Genomic DNA, 18467 nt, shown 5'->3' on the forward strand with positions numbered 1-18467 from the left:
CGCTTTCGCTTGGTCGCCGCTAGCAGCGTTGTTGTTGTTGTTGGGTTCTTGTCATTTGGGCGCGCTACAGGTTAACGGACCGTCTAGTGACGCGCTACCCCGCATTCGGTTGGGTATATTGTTTTTCGCCGTCGTTTGCACCCACTATTAATTTTGATACTTCGTGCCTCGATACTCAATTTAAAAATTATTTTCGTTGTTTTTCGCCTTTAAATAATTATTTAATAATAATAATTATTTAATAATTTTTTTTCGAACAAATTTAATAATTTATAAATTATTATTTTTTTGTGGTTTAATTCGAAAATTAATTTCATTTAAATTTTTCACACTTGGTCCTTTAATAATTTACTTTAATAAATTCGGTTTTTTGATAATTTAATTCAAAAATGAGCCAAGAAAAGCCAAAAAGTAACCTGCTTGAAGACTTGAAAGCCAAGTTACAAAATCGAGTTAAAAGCATTCGCCGATTAAGTGATCGACTCGATTCTGGCGCGATTGCGATTAAAGAAGAAGAATTAAAATGTAGATTAGATACGTTAAACGCTGCAATTAATAAGGCAAATTTATTGCAAGAAGAGATAGAAGATATAGATGATGGCGATGAATTTAGAGATGAGTTGGAGGAGCTATCAATTGTTACCAAGGCAAAATTAATGTCGCTTTTGTCGGCCTTGAAGACAGCAAGCGATCCAAAAATTTCCGGATCAGCTTCTGTAGCCCCAACTCGAGCTCGACTTCCGAATTTGGCCTTGCCAAAGTTCAGCGGCAAATATTCGGAGTTTAAAAATTTCATCAGCCTTTTTGAAACTCTCGTTCATCAAGACGACAGCATTCCAGTTATCGAGAAATTTAACCACCTAATTTCGTGTCTCTCCGGTGAAGCCTTAGGGACTATTAAGGCTTATCAAGTCACCGCGAGCAATTATGAGAAGGCTATGGCCAGCCTTAAAAAAGTCTACGATAACGAATGCTTGATTTTTATGAATAATATCTCAACATTGTTCACTCTTCCAAAAATTACGCACCAATCAGCGTCTTCCTTAAGAAGCCTTATCGATACCGTTTCATCAATTTATGGATCGTTGTTATCGATAGGAGATGATACAAAAATATCCAATGCAATGTTGATTTATCTCGTCTTGAACAGAGTAGACCCAGTGACTAAACAAAAATGGGAAGAACAGCTCGATTATGAAACTTTGCCGCTTTGGTCCGATTGTGAGAAGATGTTGAATCGCCGATATCAACATTTATCTGCTGAGGAAACATCAAAACCAAAGCAAGATAAATTAATTCCGAGCAAACATAATCGAAGCTCGTTTTCGTGTTCTTCGACCAACACTAAGTCCGTGCAAAGTTGTAGCTATTGCAATGCTGGAGACCATGTCCTAGCGAACTGCAGTCCGTTTGGTCGGCTGTCAGTAATGCAAAGGTTCGATTTTGTTAAATCTGCGTCTTTGTGCATAAATTGTCTGCGAAAGGGTCATACGGTTTCCAAATGCAAGAGTAGTAAATGTCGAGTTTGTGGTCGCTCGCATCACGTTTTACTACACAGATATACCGTATCCGAGAATAGCTTAGCGTTGCCACCACCCCAAGAGAGTCTGTCTCCCTCTAAAAGTCAGGATCAGCCTTCCACGTCACATGTTATGCATGCGACATCGTTGGACAGGGTGATTTTGGCCACGTCGATCGTAAGTGTCCGCACTAAAAGCGGTGAATACATTTTGGCTCGAGCCCTTCTTGACTCTGGGTCTCAAGCCAATTTCGTTACAGAAGACCTTGCTCGCCGCTTACAGATCCGTAAAGAGGAATCGTGTATCAACTTACTTGGTATTGGCGAATCCAATTCTCAAGTTAAGAAAAAGGTACACACAGTGGTGAAGTCGCGAATAAATGGTAGTGAATTTTCGTTCGATTTTGGATTCTGAAATCGATATCCGGATATCATCCGGACCAGTCTGTGAATATCAGTGACTGGAAAATTCCTAAGAACGTACCATTAGCAGACCCCTATTTCTACAAGCCACAAAGAATAGATATGTTGATAGGAGCAGAATCATTTTTCGAGCTTTTAGCTGTTGGTCAAGTTAAGCAAGGTCCTGACTATCCAACTCTTCAAAAGACCCTACTTGGATGGGTTGTTTCAGGCAGATACAAGGCGTCTGCCCCAAGAGATGTTGTGAATAGTTTCAGTTGTAGTGAAGAGCTACTAGTATCGATTGATAGCACACTACAAAAGTTTTGGTCACTGGAAGAAATGCCATCTATAAAGAAAATTCTATCACCTGAGCATAAGTTGTGTGAAGAACACTATAGAAAGACCACTCAGGTTTTGCCATCAGGTCGGTTTGAAGTTAGATTGTCGTTTAAATCTGATCCCACTGGATTGGGCAACTCATTCGAGGTTGCAAAAAGGAGATTTCTGTCGCTCGAAAGAAGGTTGTCGCAAGATCCTGAATTAAAGAAAATGTATCTCGAATTCATGGAAGAATACCTCGCGTTAGGTCATATGTCTCCTACAGACAATAGAGTTCCTTTGACTCCACATTATGTTATTCCGCATCAGTGTGTCCTTAGGCCCCAGAGTACGTCTACTAAGTTGCGTGTCGTGTTTGACGCCTCTTGCAAAACGTCATCTCAGGTGTCCCTAAATGATATCTTGATGGTAGGCCCAACTATCCAAGATGAGTTATACTCCACACTGCTCCGCTTCCGGCTGCACAGGTTTGCTCTGAAAGCCGATGTTAAAAAAATGTATCGTCAAGTAATGGTAAATGAAGCGGATAGGCCATTTCAACTCATAGTGTGGAGAAGAGACCCCTCAGAATCCTTGAGATTATACCAGCTCAACACCGTAACATATGGAACTGGTCCAGCTCCATATCTAGCGATTCGGTGTTTAAAAAGGTTGAGTGAATCTGCCAAACTTTCATTCCCTAGAGCTGCTGAAGTGATTGGATCCGACTTTTACGTCGATGATATGCTAACTGGTGCTGCATGCGTCGAGGAGCTCAGATCTATTAGGTCTGAAGTGTCTCAGGTTCTTCAAACCGCCGGGTTTGAATTGACAAAGTGGTTTTCGAACTCACCTGAGGTCACCGCATCTGAGAGCACAGTTAAATCCATACCGATCTCGGATTCAGAGTCGACGAAGGCGTTAGGCATATCGTGGTTGCCTAACGAAGATTCTTTCAAGTTTGAAATTGACAATTCCGTCATGGGTCTCAGAGCGACAAAGCGGAACATACTATCGGTGACATCGAAGCTGTTAGACCCCCTCGGCTTGCTTAGTCCTATCGTAATCAGAGGAAAAATCCTATTGCAGGAACTCTGGCTGAACAAGTTGGATTGGGATAAGGACCCGCCGGGCAATACGCCAGGCTCAATGTCTCCAACCAGGGGTCGTTACAGGCGCCGAGTTCGACTCGTGTGCTGCCCACAGGACCTCAGCTACCTGTGTCTCAATTCGGAGACTTGCAACTTAAAGTCCCGAACGTCTCGACGTAGCGATCTTGCTCCTTGTAGACTGCTTGCTTGGGATCCTCGTGTCCTTCGTCCACGCCGTTGATCCTTCCTCGTCCTGCTCTTCGTGTTCGTCCTCGCTTGAATCCTTGCCTGTATCCTCGCTGTCTGATGTGTACTTGAGTTTCACTTCTCTTTGACTGATCCCGGCTGAACTGCGGGCCCCGCCTATATAGGGCCCCCTGGTCCCGTTAATCCTCGGCGTCTCCTTTTCCTCCGGGTCCAAGGTCCAGCGGCGATCCCGTTACTTCTTCGGTCGGATCGCGTGACCGGGTCCAAGGTCCACCGCGATCCCGTTACTCCTTTGGCTGGATCGCGTGACCGGGCCCAAGGTCCACCGCGGCCACGCTATCCTTTTATCCAGCCCGTGATTATTTGTGGGGAGTTATCCAACTCCTCACAGTATATTCCACCTAAATTCCTTTTTCTTCGCAAACATATTCGCTTCCTTTGAGATGTACTCTCTGCCATTGTCACAACGAAGTCTGCTCAGTTTCGTGTTGAAATATGCTGAAGCCATGGCCTCGTATGCTTTAATGAATCGAAATGCCTCTGACTTTGTTTCCAGAGCATATGCAACAGTAAAGTGCGTAAAGTCATCGATCAGAGTAAGCATATACCTTTTTCCATCCTTGGATGTTGGCGAAAGAGATCTGTGTGTACAAGTTGAAGGGGTCCTTTGGCTCTTTGACGTGTCTGGATGTGTGGTAACTTTACTCGTTTGCCTTCGACACATGCTTCACAAATTTCAGGTGCTTCCGCATTTCCTTCGAACAATATTCCATCCGCCAGTTGGGGTAGTCTTTTCAGGCAATCGTAGTTCAGATGGCCAAGTCTTCCATGCCACAGCTGCAAAGTTTTCTTTTTCTCACAGAAATTTTCCTCAGCCATACTCCTCCTGAATTCCAGAGTGTACAAAGACGTCTCTCCCCTCTTGGCAACTGCTGCAACACATTTATTCTTCCTGATAATTCCGGCTCCTCTTTTAAGGCAGATCTCGAAGCCGATCATTTCCAATCTTTTTACTGAAAGCAGATTGTGGTTTAGTCCTGGTACCGATAGTACGCGTTCGACGTGAATAACAATGTCCTTTCCATTCACTACGCTGATGACTTCCAGGTCGCCGACATGCGTGGCCTTCAGCGACGTCTTTTCCTTGGCAACATTGATCAGGATAGGGTGTTCCAATTTCCTTGGGTTGATTAATTTCTCCTCGCCTCGAACCAAGTGATCTGATGCGGCGGAGTCCAAGACGAATTCTGTTCCGTTTTCCACCACAAAGGATGAGGCTGAAAAACAAAATTGGTTATCATCATCGTTCGCTAAATTCGCACTAGAATTTTTTTTGTTTTTCTTCGGACAATCTACACGTTTGTGCCCAGGCTGACCACATGCGTAACATTTATAAGGAAAATTATTCGAATTATTCCTGTATCCAGTTCCATTCTTTCCTGCATCTTCACGTGCGCCAATACGCCCCAACACATTTCCTTTTCCAGCTGCAAAAGCTGTCCTGCTTGGCTCGCTCTTGAATAAATTGTGAGGTTTCAGTTCCTTCCTCTTAGTTTCTTCATCTAGGAGGCGATTTTTGACGAACGCAATTTCCACGTCCTCAGCAACCAAAGTTTCGATCGCCGTTACAACTGTAATATAATCCGGTGGCATCGTGAGCAGCAGATGACAAACAACGTCGTTTTCCTCCACAGTGGCACCAGATTGACGCAATTCTCTAACAAGTGTATCAAATTTTAGAAAAAATGAGGTTAGGGTTTCAGCCATTGGATTAAATTTAGTGGTCAACAGTTTATTTCTTAATAATAATTGACTTGCGATTCCTCTACGCTCGAAAGTAGATTTCAGGGACGTCCATAATTCATGCGCGCTGTCCTTGTCCTTAGCATATTCCAAGTGGCTGTCCGCAATCCTCTGTATTATTTGAGACTTGCACTTCCGGTCGAGCCGTTTCAGTTTTTCCACTTCGGTTTCCGATTCCGCTTCATCTATAAAAGTTTCCAGCGATGTTTCCGTAAATTGTTTGAGATCAAGTTCCTCTAGCAGTGTTTCCATTCGGAATTTCCAATTTCCGAAATTACTGCCGTCGAACAGAGGAACGCGATGCCGCGGCTCCGATTCCTCCAACATTTTTTAAGTCCAGAATATGTTCCAAGTTCTACGTCCGACTATTTTTCCGACTCACCCGTCACCAATTCCACGAAATACCTCGTGTTTCCAAGAAACGAAGTTTCTAGTAGATTCCAAGTGACGCCATACCGGCCATTTTATTCCGAGTTCCAGTATTACACCAATTCCGCGTAATACCTCGTATTTCCAAGAAACGAAGTTTCTAGTACATTCAAGTGACGCCATTACCGGCCACTTTATTCCGAGTTCCCGTGTTACACCAATTCCGCGTAATACCTCGTATTTCCAAGAAACGAAGTTTCTAGTACATTCCAAGTGACGCAATTACCGGCCACTTTATTCCGAGTTCCCGTATTACACAAATTCCGCGTAATACCTCGTATTTATTCCACTTCACTCAAGCCACGGTGCCTGGGCCCATAACCTGATGAATTCCACGATGAAAATGATGGTCAGACAATGAGTGAAGTCGATAGTATATTCGTTTAATAAATCAAATTCACAGAGCTTGCGTAGCGTCCTCTTTAAATTTCATTTTCAAAGTGTTACCTTACATTTTAAATCTTAAGTATATCGAAACTGAACGTCTAAATAGCGGCACGCTTACAAACATTAAATTGCCGTGCATTATAGATTATTCTCACTGTTCAACAGATTTGCTTTGAAATCGCTTATCCAGATTTTCGATTATACGGAATACCCCTAATTAATCCGGATAATCGGGATTCTACTGTACTTCCATCACTGCACCAAAAATTAAATTTAATTAAATACCTTTCTAGCACTAAATTCAACTGCAATACACAAACACTACTTCACATTGCGAAAGCAACAGTCATAGCAAAAATAAAGTGTGGCTTGTTTCTATACGGGCACACTCCCAAAAGCGTGCTAAACAAACTAAAAACACCTTTTAGCACTGCAATTCGACGAGCCCTTGGCGCCTATCGAACCACACCCATAAATAACTTGCTATATGAAGCCAATATCCTCCCACTAGAAAAAACACGAGACTTCCAAACAGCCAAACTGACAAAAAACCTTATACTTTCCAAAGATACACCAATACACAAACTCATCAAACTTAGAAAACCCAAAAAAACACCCATTAACTATAGATCCCACAATAAATCTCTTAAGATACATATGTACAACATTTAGAGCACACAAGAAACAAAACACAGCACCAGATACATGCAGGAAACTACTCAAACACACTAAAAACAACCATAAAACACACAAATTAATATTCACGGACGGATCGAAAATTAACTCCACTGTTTCTTACGCAGTCACAACAGATACTAATGCTATTAATAACGGTATACTACCCCCATACTCATCAGTACTTTCTGCTGAAATACATAATAGCCATCCTAACAGCGATCGACCAGGTCAAAAACACAAGGGGAAAGTTTATGATCTGCTCTGACTCTCCCTCAGCAATTGACATCATAACAAACATCAACAACAACAACATTTATTCAAACAAAATCAGATAATTTCTTACAAAACTAGCTCCAAAAATCAAAATACTTTGGATCCCTGGTCATGTAGGCATATCAGGCAACGAGTTAGCCGACCATACTGCAAAATCCACTAGCAATATGCCCCTTCTCTACACCCCCCACCAATGTACAGAAATTACAAATATTACAAATAAGTAGCAAAACCACAATAAACAAGAAAGGAAGCTAGCTTCGGCAAGCCGAAGCTTATATACCCTTGCAGTCATCAAATATGTCGAACAAAATGCATAAAGGCTAAACAACATTGAAGCTTAGACGATTTTTCTATTCATTTTCCATATTTTCGACTATAGATCATATGGGAGCTATATGATATAGTTGTTCGATTTTGATCAAATTTAATTAGTAATTCAAGAGTTGTTAGAAAACTTAATATCCCAAAAATCAATGTTATCTAATAAAAAACGACGATGTTATCATTATATTTCCGTTATTTCTATATAGATTTTTCGATCTTTCCTATGGTAGCTATAAGATATAGATGACCGATTTTTATGAATCTTTTTCTCAATATTAGGGTTGTTAAAAAACTTGATATTCAAAAAATTTTATTTCCATTAATTCTATATATAATTTTCGATCTCTCCTATGGCAGCTATATGATAGAATTATCCGATTTTAATCAAATTTAATCCGAAATTCAATAACAGTTAGAAAACGCCATCTTGAAGAATTCAAGTCGATCTGATAAAAAAAAACGGCGTACGATTTTGTTATTTCATTCTCTTGTATTGGAGCTATCCGATATAGTCGGCCGATCCGGCCCGATCCGACTTATATACTGCGTGCAATTGCTACACAACTTTTGGGAAAGTTTCAGCGAGATAGCTTTAAAACTGAGAGACTAGTTTACATAGAAACAGACAGACGGACAGACGTACATACATATTTCGATTCAGATGGTGATGCTGATCAAGAATATATATACTTTATGGGGTCTAAGGTGTCTCCTTCACTGCGTTGCAAACTTCTGACTGAAATTATAGTACCCTTTTGCTCTGCAAGGGTATAACAATATGTAAATACACTAATAAATACACTTGGCCCTCGCTTAACACGGACTCTTTTAGCACGAACTCGGTCTTACACGGTTACAAATTTGCTTCCATACCCCTTTTAACACGCTAAAAACCTCGGGCCACCAAAAAAAATAAAATATTTAAACAAACTGGATAAAACTAAATGCCATCAAACGCATTTTAAATTTGATATGAATAGAAACCACTGACCATGATATCCTTATTTTATTACATTTTTATGTTTCTATAAAGTTAAAGGGGCACAACTAGTGGGACAGCCTAAAAAAATTGTGATTTTTGGGAATTTGTATAAAAAAAAACTACTTGGTCAATTCTTTTCAAATTTTCAGAATATATTTATATATGTTTTAAGAATGTATAGTGAAATTTTTAAAGAAAAAAGTTAAATATTTTTTAAGTTAGAGTCGATCTCCAACGACGCTAAAAAAAAGTGCCTTAGCTGCTGCAGTGATTCCGGTCTTCTCCGTGGATGAAATTAAAAAAAAAAATCTTGTTAAACTAAATAATATTGTCTATACAATGACCTACAATAAAAAAAAATCAAAAATTGACAAAATGGCGAGTGCAATCTACCGAAATATGAAAGAAAAAAAAAGACTTTTTGAAGTGTCCACTAGTTGTGCCCCTTAATAAAATTAATTGACTCATGTTGCCGCAGAAAACCACATACCTAGTCTATTTTTGCCTTTAAAACCTTACCCTTCTTGAATTATAATAACCTCTGCAAGGGTATAAAAATGCATCATAACTCTTACCTCTGTGGTGGTGTAAAATTGAGTTTCAAATAGTATAAACACAAAGGCAAGCGAAATCTATAAGATATAGACGATCTATTTGGCAAAATTTTCAAACTTTATCTTTGGCTAGTAGTTAATTAAAGGAAAAACAGTCTCTTCATATGAATTAATGTTCTCTTTTCGCTGTATTGGTGTTTCGCTCATCCGTTAGTAGCATGTGAAAGCCACTGCACCGAAGAATCTATACCCTGCAGTTCTGGCTGTTCATAAGAGAATTTTGGCAATTACCAATCATGTGTGTAGGAAAGGGAAAGGGATATTCCTATGTTTCCCTCTCTTCCTCACTCTTATAATACGATTTCGTTGCTTGCACCCGACTCCAAATTTGTCTTCTATTCTTTGGTTTTTCTAATTGCACTGTTGTCATTCTCCGTTAGAAACAAAAAATTGGTTTTCGATGGAAAATACGGCTGAGGGGCGATCGACTTATGTATACTCTTCTGATGTTAAAATTCTTCAAATATAAATATAATATAACATATAATATTTATATATATGTATACATATATATATATAGTATTATTTAAATTATGGAACCAAGGTAACCATAACATTGATTACAAATGTATGTAGATACATATAATATAACTCGCGTGTCATTTATGGTCGGTTATACCTAAAAAGAAGGGTATACTAAAAGGGTGAAAAATAAAATTGAACTGCGTCATTCTTTTGCGTAGTGCGTTGACAATATGTTGTCAAATTTCTTAATTTGTGCAACGGTAAGCGGAAATGTTTAAAAATCATGTAAGTGTCGTTAATATTACAAAAATATTATGTTTTTTACTACAAACTTATTTAAATCTTTTTTAGGATTAAGCCATACACATGTATGTCCGATAATTTCCTTTGAAAGGTAAGTTTGCGCTAAATTAAAAAAAGTAATATATAATATGTAATAACGAAAATATTTTTTGTACCATAGATGGACGCAAAACAGCCGATGTCCTGAAAATACTCCACATAAATGGTAAACAAAAACTTTCGAATTTCATATTTTTAATGTGCTTATCTCTTATGTTACAAAATAAGGTATTTTATAAAATAAAAAAAAATATATATGTATATATTGTTTTTCATATGAATTTGGGGATGAAATTTTGAATATTGGCATATGTATATGATTTCCCTAAGGGCGATCCTCGAGGAAAACCAAGCTTCCACTTCCGCTACGAATTCCTCTATGCTTTATACGAATTTTTTCCATATAAAATTCGTATAAGGCACCGAGGAATCGTTCGATGAAACGGCCAAAAAGTTCATCGAGAGCTGCACCTATGAAGAAAACTTGAATCCCATACAAAATTCGTCGCGCAATTCCTCGGTGCGGCCTAGCCTTCGTACCCCGGTTCCTCGGTGCTTCCTCGCGGATTTCATATAGGAAAAAGCTATTTTGGAACTGCAGGGCATATTTAGGTGTTACTGATTTTGGTTCATAATTTGAAGCAAACGGCGCATCGAAATTTAAAAAAAAAACAAGAAAGTAAGCTAGCTTCGGCAAGCCGCAGCTTATAGATCCCTGCAGTCATCAAATAAATCATCATGATCGTGGGATTAAAAGCAACGACGTTATCTTTTATCCGTTATTTATATATTTCCTATGGCAGCTTTATGATAGAGTTATCCGATTTCGATAAAATTTAATCCGAAATTCTATTAAGTCCATCTGATCAAAAACAACGGCATGAGAATTTTTTGTTTCATTCTCTCTTATGGGAGGTATCCGATATTGTCGGCCAATCCCGCCCGTACCTTTTTGGAAAGTTTCAGCAAGATACCTATGTAGCTTTAAAACTGAGAGGCTAGTTTGCGTAGAAACAGACATGAGGATAGGCGGTTCGATTCTGATCGTTTAGATATAAACCAAATATAAATTTAAACCCTATAAAATTAAGCACCATCTTTTGTGACAAAAAGAACAGTAACTACCACATCCGATAAGAAAGAAGTATATATATATGTACATATGTATGTGCACATAAATTGTATATTTACCATGGAACTGAGCAGTAGTACCTACACGGTATATAAAAGCAGGCGTGAATAGACATGAGAACTGTTTGAAATTCGTTTGACCATTAAAATACAAACCAAAAATATAGCTCCAGATAATTTAAAAAAATATTAATTATTAAAAAGCTAGTTCCGATTGATTACAGTATTAAGCTATTGAAGATAAAAATGATTGTTTTTGTGTTTAATTTTATGTTCGCTCTTTGCATTATCCTTATAACCATTTCTTACTCAATTTTGGTTTTGAAATGCAAACAAAAAGCATGTGTATCAATCGGTATTTCGTACAAAGGAAAAGAAATTCAAAAGTTTGACCAAGCACCAGGTCCACAACCCTGGCCAATAATCGGAAATTTGGATTTACTCGGTCGATTTCAATATAACCCCTTCGAAGGTTTTGGGGCATTAACAAAAAAATATGGTGACATTTACTCCATTACTCTCGGACATACACGGTGCTTAGTAGTAAATAATGTCGATTTAATAAAAGAAGTCTTAACTAAAAATGGAAAATACCTTGGTGGCCGCCCGGATTTTTTCCGATACCATAAGCTATTCGGAGGCGATCGAAATAACTGTAAGTATATATACATATAGAGCGGACACAGTGGCGATAATAATTATAATTTTTGAATAACGCTTAAAACAAAAATTTTTAAAAATTCAAAAAATGTATGTACGGCGTTCTCGTTATGCCTTTTATTTTTGATAATGTAAATTTAAAGCTTTCATGTTGTTCAGTTAGAGTTAGTGTGGGTTTCTGAGGGTGGCAAAAAAAAAAAAAATCAAAAAATAAAATCAAATCAGTGTCTTTTAAATAATCTTAATAAAATTATCTGGTAATACTTCGGAATATTGACTCCAGCTATATCTCAGCCCCAAAAGAACTTGGGAACCAAATTAAGGGTTTTTTCGTAAGATAATAACCCCCTTAGGAGGGGCAGAAGGTTTTTTACCTTGGAAAATTGAAATTTCCTCAGAAAATCAGCGGAAATCAGCGCTAGGGGAAATTTGAGGACATATTTTGGGTAATTGGCCCAAAATAAACACTTTTTAATAAATAAAATTTTTCGATTTCTCGCACCGTTTACGAGATATCGAGCCTTAAATTTCCGATAACAGTGAGGGCTGGTAGCGGGCGATGCAATGCATGACGTGCATGTAAGAGTTTTCCGCTGATTTTCCGAGGAAATTTCAATGGCTCCATCTTGGATTATATCTACTTTTTTAATTTTTCTCTAATTTTGTTACAAAAAGATTTTTCTCCATTTAGTAATCTGGTGAAACAAGAACCTTCTGGGTTAAGGGTGCAAAAATTTTAAATAATTCTTTCTTAAAATTAGACATTACATAGTACTTATTTCTACATTTTGCGACGTCATTATCAATTAATAATTTTCCATCATCATGTGAAATGGATCTTGATTTAGAAACGTCACATCGATCGGTAATAATAGGGTATTGTATGTAAATTATAATAAGATCTTTGTGCAAAGCGATTTTTAATTCTGATATATCTAAAAGGTCTGTTATAACTACAGGTCTATTTTCGTGTTTATAAATTTCTTGTATATCGTCATTGTTTAGAATTTTAGTATTAAATACATCAATTTTGGCGAGTTTAATTGTGTCCATTAAATTCATAAGATCGTAAGTAAGCAAGCGCAGACGATATTTTCTAAGTGGAATCTCTTGGTCCTTAAAGGCTGTTTTGAATTCTTCAGATAAAGATTCAATCTCCTTAAATAATTTTGAATTAATAACAAATTGATCGTTATTATTTTGTATTAAATCATCGATTTTATTTTGGACAGTTGTGAAATCATCATGATCTGGTGTTCCCGCTATCCATTTCCAAATAGTGCCTATTTCTTTAATGCCTCTTTTTGATCTACTGGGTATAATTTGAGAGATAAGTATTTTGATGATTTTTAAATCGTGGGATAATTCCAAATGAAAATTCTTGTTGTCCTGACTCTTTAGGAATCTCTTTCGAGGTTAATTACATCTCTATAAAGACTTACATATGGGACATTCTTTTACAAATCGTACGGATTCGAGAAAAATTTTTTTTTCATATCTCAGAATTGAATGAAAATTTTTTTTCAGCTTTTATGGAAGATTTTATTCGACACGTGTAAAAGGATTTTACTCAAAAAAAAAATAGTTTTTCATTTATTTTTTCTGTATATTAAATATATTATCTCCGCTTCCAGTAGTCACATAATAAAAACTTTTTTTATTCAATAAATATTAATGTTGCCTTTTAAGTTTTTTACTTGCAATTTTTTTATTTGCTCAGAAAAAAAAATTATAAACAATTTAATAGTTTGAAAGCTGATCCCCACAACATAAAAAATTAGGAAAATTACAATTTAATTTTATACGTCATTCCTAAGAAAAAACACTTGGATTTAGAGTGGGGTCTCTATTAGGTAATAAGATATAAAATAACATTGATCGCGCTGCGGCAGCATGTGGAGCGCGCTGCGCGAAGAGTCGAAAATTATTTAATATCTCTTGATCTGATGAAGACCCCACTCTAATTCCTTTTACTGTTTATTAAGCGAAACATAGGGATAATAAATTGATTTTTTCAATTAAATAAGTTGTGGGGATCGGCATTGAAATGTCGATATAATGATTAATTTATTACTAATTCTTATAAATAAAAAATTAAATTAAAAAAAAATTACTTTTTGAAAGCTGAATTCTTGAACTAAATAATAAACAAGAAAGAAAGCTAGCTTCGGCAGGCCGAAGCTCATATACCCTTGCAGTCATCAAATATGTCGAACAAAACGCATAAAGGCTAGACAACATCGAAGCTAAGACGATTTTTCTATTCATTTTCCATATTTATGACTATAGATCATATGGAAGCTATACGATATAGGTGTCCGATTTTTATCAAATTTATTCGTAATTCAAGAGTCGTAAGAAAGCTCTATATTAAAAAAATCATACTTGTCTGATGAAAAACAACGATGTTATTATTTTATTTCCGTTATTTCTATATAGATTTTTCGATCTTTTCTATGGCAGCTATAAGATATAGTTGTCCGATTTGTATAAAAATTTTTTCTCAGTATAAGAGTTGTTAAAAAACTTGATATTCAAAAAATCATGCTCGTGGGATTAAAAACAACGATGTTATCAATTTATTTCCATTAATTCTATATATAATTTTCGATCTCTCCTATGGCAGCTATATGATAGAGTTATCCGACTTTGATCAAATTCAAGTCGATCTGATGAAAAACAACGGCGTGAGAATTTTTCATTTCATTCCCTCGTATGGGAGCTATCCGATATAGTCGGCCGATCCGGCCCGTTCCGACTTATATATACTGCGTGCAATAACTACACACCTTTTGGGAAAGTTTCATCAAGATAGCTTTAAAACTGAGAGACTAGTTTGCGCGGAAACGGACAGACGGACAAATGGACAGACGGACAGACGTATTCCGATTTTACTCGTGATGCTGATCAAGAATATATATACTTTATGGGGTCTGAGGTGTCTCCTTCACTGCGTTGCAAACTTCTGACTGAAATTATAATACCCTTTTGCTCTGCAAGGGTATAAAAAAAATTGTAACGATACGATTAATAGAACAAGAGATAATTGATTTAACGTGTTCAAGGATAGAGAAAACCATTGATATTGTCAAAAATCATAACTTTGTAAAAAAAAAATTTTAAGCAAAATACCGACACACGTGTCTTTTTATTTTGCTTCCTACACTTGAAAAATTTTTTTTGACAAAAATCGGAATTGTTACGCAAAAAAGGTGTACGATTTGTAAAAGAATGTCCCATATATGTATCTGTTATATGAAATAAATCTGCGTATGATTCATAAATAAGAACATCTTTGGTAGGAAATCATGGTTCGTATGTATAATCCATAATTTCAGATTTGGTTGTAACTACCAGCAATAATAAGTAAATTATTGAAATCATTATCTGTAATTTGAAACAAATTATTTAATATTATCTTTATGAATCGTGCGGTTTCTGTTATTTATAATAACTTTATTGGGTAGATTTTACTTAACTACTTGTTTTTTATATCTAGAATTAAGCTTATTTCTTTCCCCGTGTTTCTTTTCGTAAATTACCTCTCCTACGTGATAATTCTTATTTCGTCTATCTTTATTATGGAATTGTAACATTTTCTCTTGAGCTTGTTGCAATAATTTAGGAGTATCTTCGTGTTTGATTTCATTAAATAGTAGGGGAGAAGTGGGGGTTGTGGGCATGGGTCGGTTGTGGGCACCCCTACGTATATTTTCACAAAATGAAGATTGAATTTTTTTGGTAATGTCATTCGCAAGCAATTACCCTATGTATGATTTATGCCAAATATCAAAGTAAACGAACGCGTTTGCTTTTTGAAATTAACGAATTGGTTTTTCTTGTGCTTGGAAAAGGTGGTGAAACTTTATTCAAAGATTTTCAATAGTGTATCAATTAAAGTGAATCGATTAAAAAGGTAAGTGTAATGCATTTTTATTTAGTCAAAGCATTATACTTAATGGAACAATATCGATTTGAACCAAAAAATTTATGCAAACACATTTTTTAATTACTTCTTAAAATGTCTGCGAAAGTTGGTTGTGGGCACCAAAATTGGGTGGGTTGTGGGCACCCTTTTTTTTTTTGACAAATTTTTTTATTACCTACAATTTCTTGTAAAATTGTTTTCAAAATTTGTTTGGAACCCTCTAGAACATTCTTGTAGAAATCTTAGGCTCTTGGAAAAGGAACGTCTCCCGCTGAGAGGGATTATCACTCAATTGTGACATCTGCGATCGAGCTTTTCATCCGAAATATGTGGACATGCGGGGCAGTCATTATACATGTCAAAATTGTGTTTCCGACGATGAATAACGCCTATGTAGTCTTTGAAATAAATAAATTGTCATTTTGTTGATATTGGTTGGGGGTTTTTTTCCATATTATTCCATTTGCAGCATTTTTTCCCAGGGTGCCCACAACCCCCCCAAAAAAAAAATTTTAGCTGAAAATTACGATTTTACAAAAGTCCATATGAAATTTTTTCGCATGACAAAATCAAGGATGTTTCTTCATAATTAGTTAGTTTAGGTCTCTAGCTTTACACAGATACCCATATGTCCAAATAATATGCACTAGTTCGGTAATTATAAGCCAAAAACAAAACTATGCCCACAACCCCCACATCTCCCCTATATCAAAAGGTCGTTGGTTGGTTATTGAGTGAATTGTTAAATTATATTTTTGTGCTGCTTTAATTATAATTTCGGAATAATCAATTAAATTATGCTCATCTTTAATGCATCGAGCAATTTCTGTTAATGTAGAGTGTACTCTTTCTTTTTGTCCGTTGGACGTACTAAGTCGAGGATCTGCAAAGAATAGAGATATCTCATTTCTTTGAGCAAAAGATTTGAATTGGGATGAAGAAAAACTTGGTTCATTATCTATCATCAAAGGTTTGGATAATGGAAATTGTTGTAAAATTTCTGAAACTTTATTTTCTATATTTAGTTTATTGGGGATTTCTTTTACGACCAAGTATTTTGAATAGGAATCTATACAAGTAATGAATATAAGATTTTGGGCGTAATATAAAGTACAGTGAACTCCTATTGTTATATTGGATGGAATATGTTCCCTTAAAATGAATATAACATTTTCTGGAGTGTCATACTCTATTATATGTCTAGTGTTTCCGAATACATTAATCGAATTTCTTGTATGACGTTCTCAAAACTACTTTCTGCTGAGTGTTGAATATTTTGTCTGATTATTTTGTCTTTCTGTTAAGCTATTAATTTGAATCCTTGATAAAGCGTCCACAACATTTGTTTCTCCTGGCTTATAAACAATTTTGGGTGAATAGCTTTCAATAAAGGAATACCATCTTTTCATTTCAATATTGGGATTCTTTTGAGAAAAGGAAAATGAAAGAGGTTGGTGATCGGTGTAGATTTCGATGTTGTTAACCCCATATAAGTAGTTTCGCAGGTTTTTAAAAGCCTATACTATTGCTAATAGTTCCTTTTTTTGTTGCATATAATTGTTCAGTTTTGGTTAGAGTTTTTGAAATAAATGTCATTTCTAGTTAAGTAGGGTAAGCCTACTCCTGATTTTTGTCTAAAAAATGGTTCTCCTCAATGTTATTTAGTCTCATCGTCTTGTTAGCCGGTTGGTTAACAGTTCCAGTTGGTACCCTTTTATTTTGGGCTTGTCCTTGCCGAGTATTCTGGGATTCAAATTTTTAAGTATGATCCCACTTGTTCTGGCTGTAATAACACTGTGCGACAAAATTTAACGAAATGTTTGTTTGAGTTACTTTTTTGATTGTTTTCGGTTAAGGGGCATAAGTTATGCACAAAAATATTTATACCACCTTCTAAGTGATAGGATTTCTTTTTTTATGATAAATTTAATGAAATTATTATTATGAAAATATTTAACACAAAATATTATTTTTTTTTTACTTCCAATAAACTATTATTTTTTTTAAAAGTGAAATTTTTTTCTGATTTTTTTTGGCTTTTTCAGAGGTAACTTTAAAGCATTGTTATAAAAGCCTAACGGTATATTTGCTTAATATATTTTAATTAATAGATATTGAACTTGCATAAAACGCTTATAACGGTGAAAAAATATTTTCCCAATATGGTATTATAAGGCTGTGAAATATGCAAAAACACGCGTTTTTGGGACCTTTGAGTGTGCGTAGAAGCTGATTGGCTATTGATATTAACAAATCCAAAAACTTGTATTCTTATCTTGACTAGTAGAAGTGAAAAATAAGAAAAAATCAACTCAAACATTTTTTTGTCGCACAGTGTAATTGTTTTGATATTTGTTATAGCTTTGATTATAACCGTTGTTAGCCCTGTTCTGAATCTGGATAGACTCATCTACCTTTATTGGTTCTGGCATATATTGTGGCTGCCTATAAGTGTTCCACTGGTTTTGTTGGTTTTTAATAAATCTACCCTGGTTCCAAAAATAGTATAGTATATAGTATTATTAATAGCATTCCATTAGTATTTTTGTTCTGGTTGTTGACATGATTAAACCTTAAATTATTATTGTTTCGCTGGTTATTGTAATTGTTGTTTTGTTGTCTTGGCTTGTGGTTGAAATGTGTCCAAATGTTCCACCAGAATTTGTCTCACCATGTTTTCTCTGAGTAGTTGGGAAACTATTTGCAAAATGACCCCTAATGTTGTTGCTTTCTAATTCCTGAACTATGACCATTGCATTCGGCAGGTCAGGAGGATTCATTGAGAAAATAGTATCTGAAATTTGGCCGTTGAGGCCGGTAATGAAAACTCCAAGAGCTGTCTTCCAATGTTTTTCATTCATTTCCGCTGTTATTGGTTTATTTCTACCATAGGTCATAATAGTTTTAT

The 18467-nt window shown here is 36.0% G+C and overlaps 1 protein-coding gene across 1 annotated transcript in view; it reads left to right on the plus strand.

The window, feature by feature from the left end:
- The first annotated feature begins 11072 nt into the window (after window positions 1–11072).
- The window catches only part of LOC108101729 (cytochrome P450 307a1), an 88948-nt gene continuing 81553 nt past the window's right edge, over window positions 11073–18467 (plus strand). The window contains 1 exon segment of the mRNA XM_043207598.1: window positions 11073–11626. Coding sequence (XP_043063533.1) covers window positions 11218–11626 — 409 coding nt within the window. The 5' untranslated portion in view covers window positions 11073–11217.

The sequence above is a fragment of the Drosophila ficusphila genome, unplaced genomic scaffold (assembly GCF_018152265.1).
Source record: "Drosophila ficusphila isolate 14025-0441.05 unplaced genomic scaffold, ASM1815226v1 contig_2, whole genome shotgun sequence".
In the NCBI taxonomy this organism is placed as follows: domain Eukaryota; kingdom Metazoa; phylum Arthropoda; class Insecta; order Diptera; family Drosophilidae; genus Drosophila; species Drosophila ficusphila.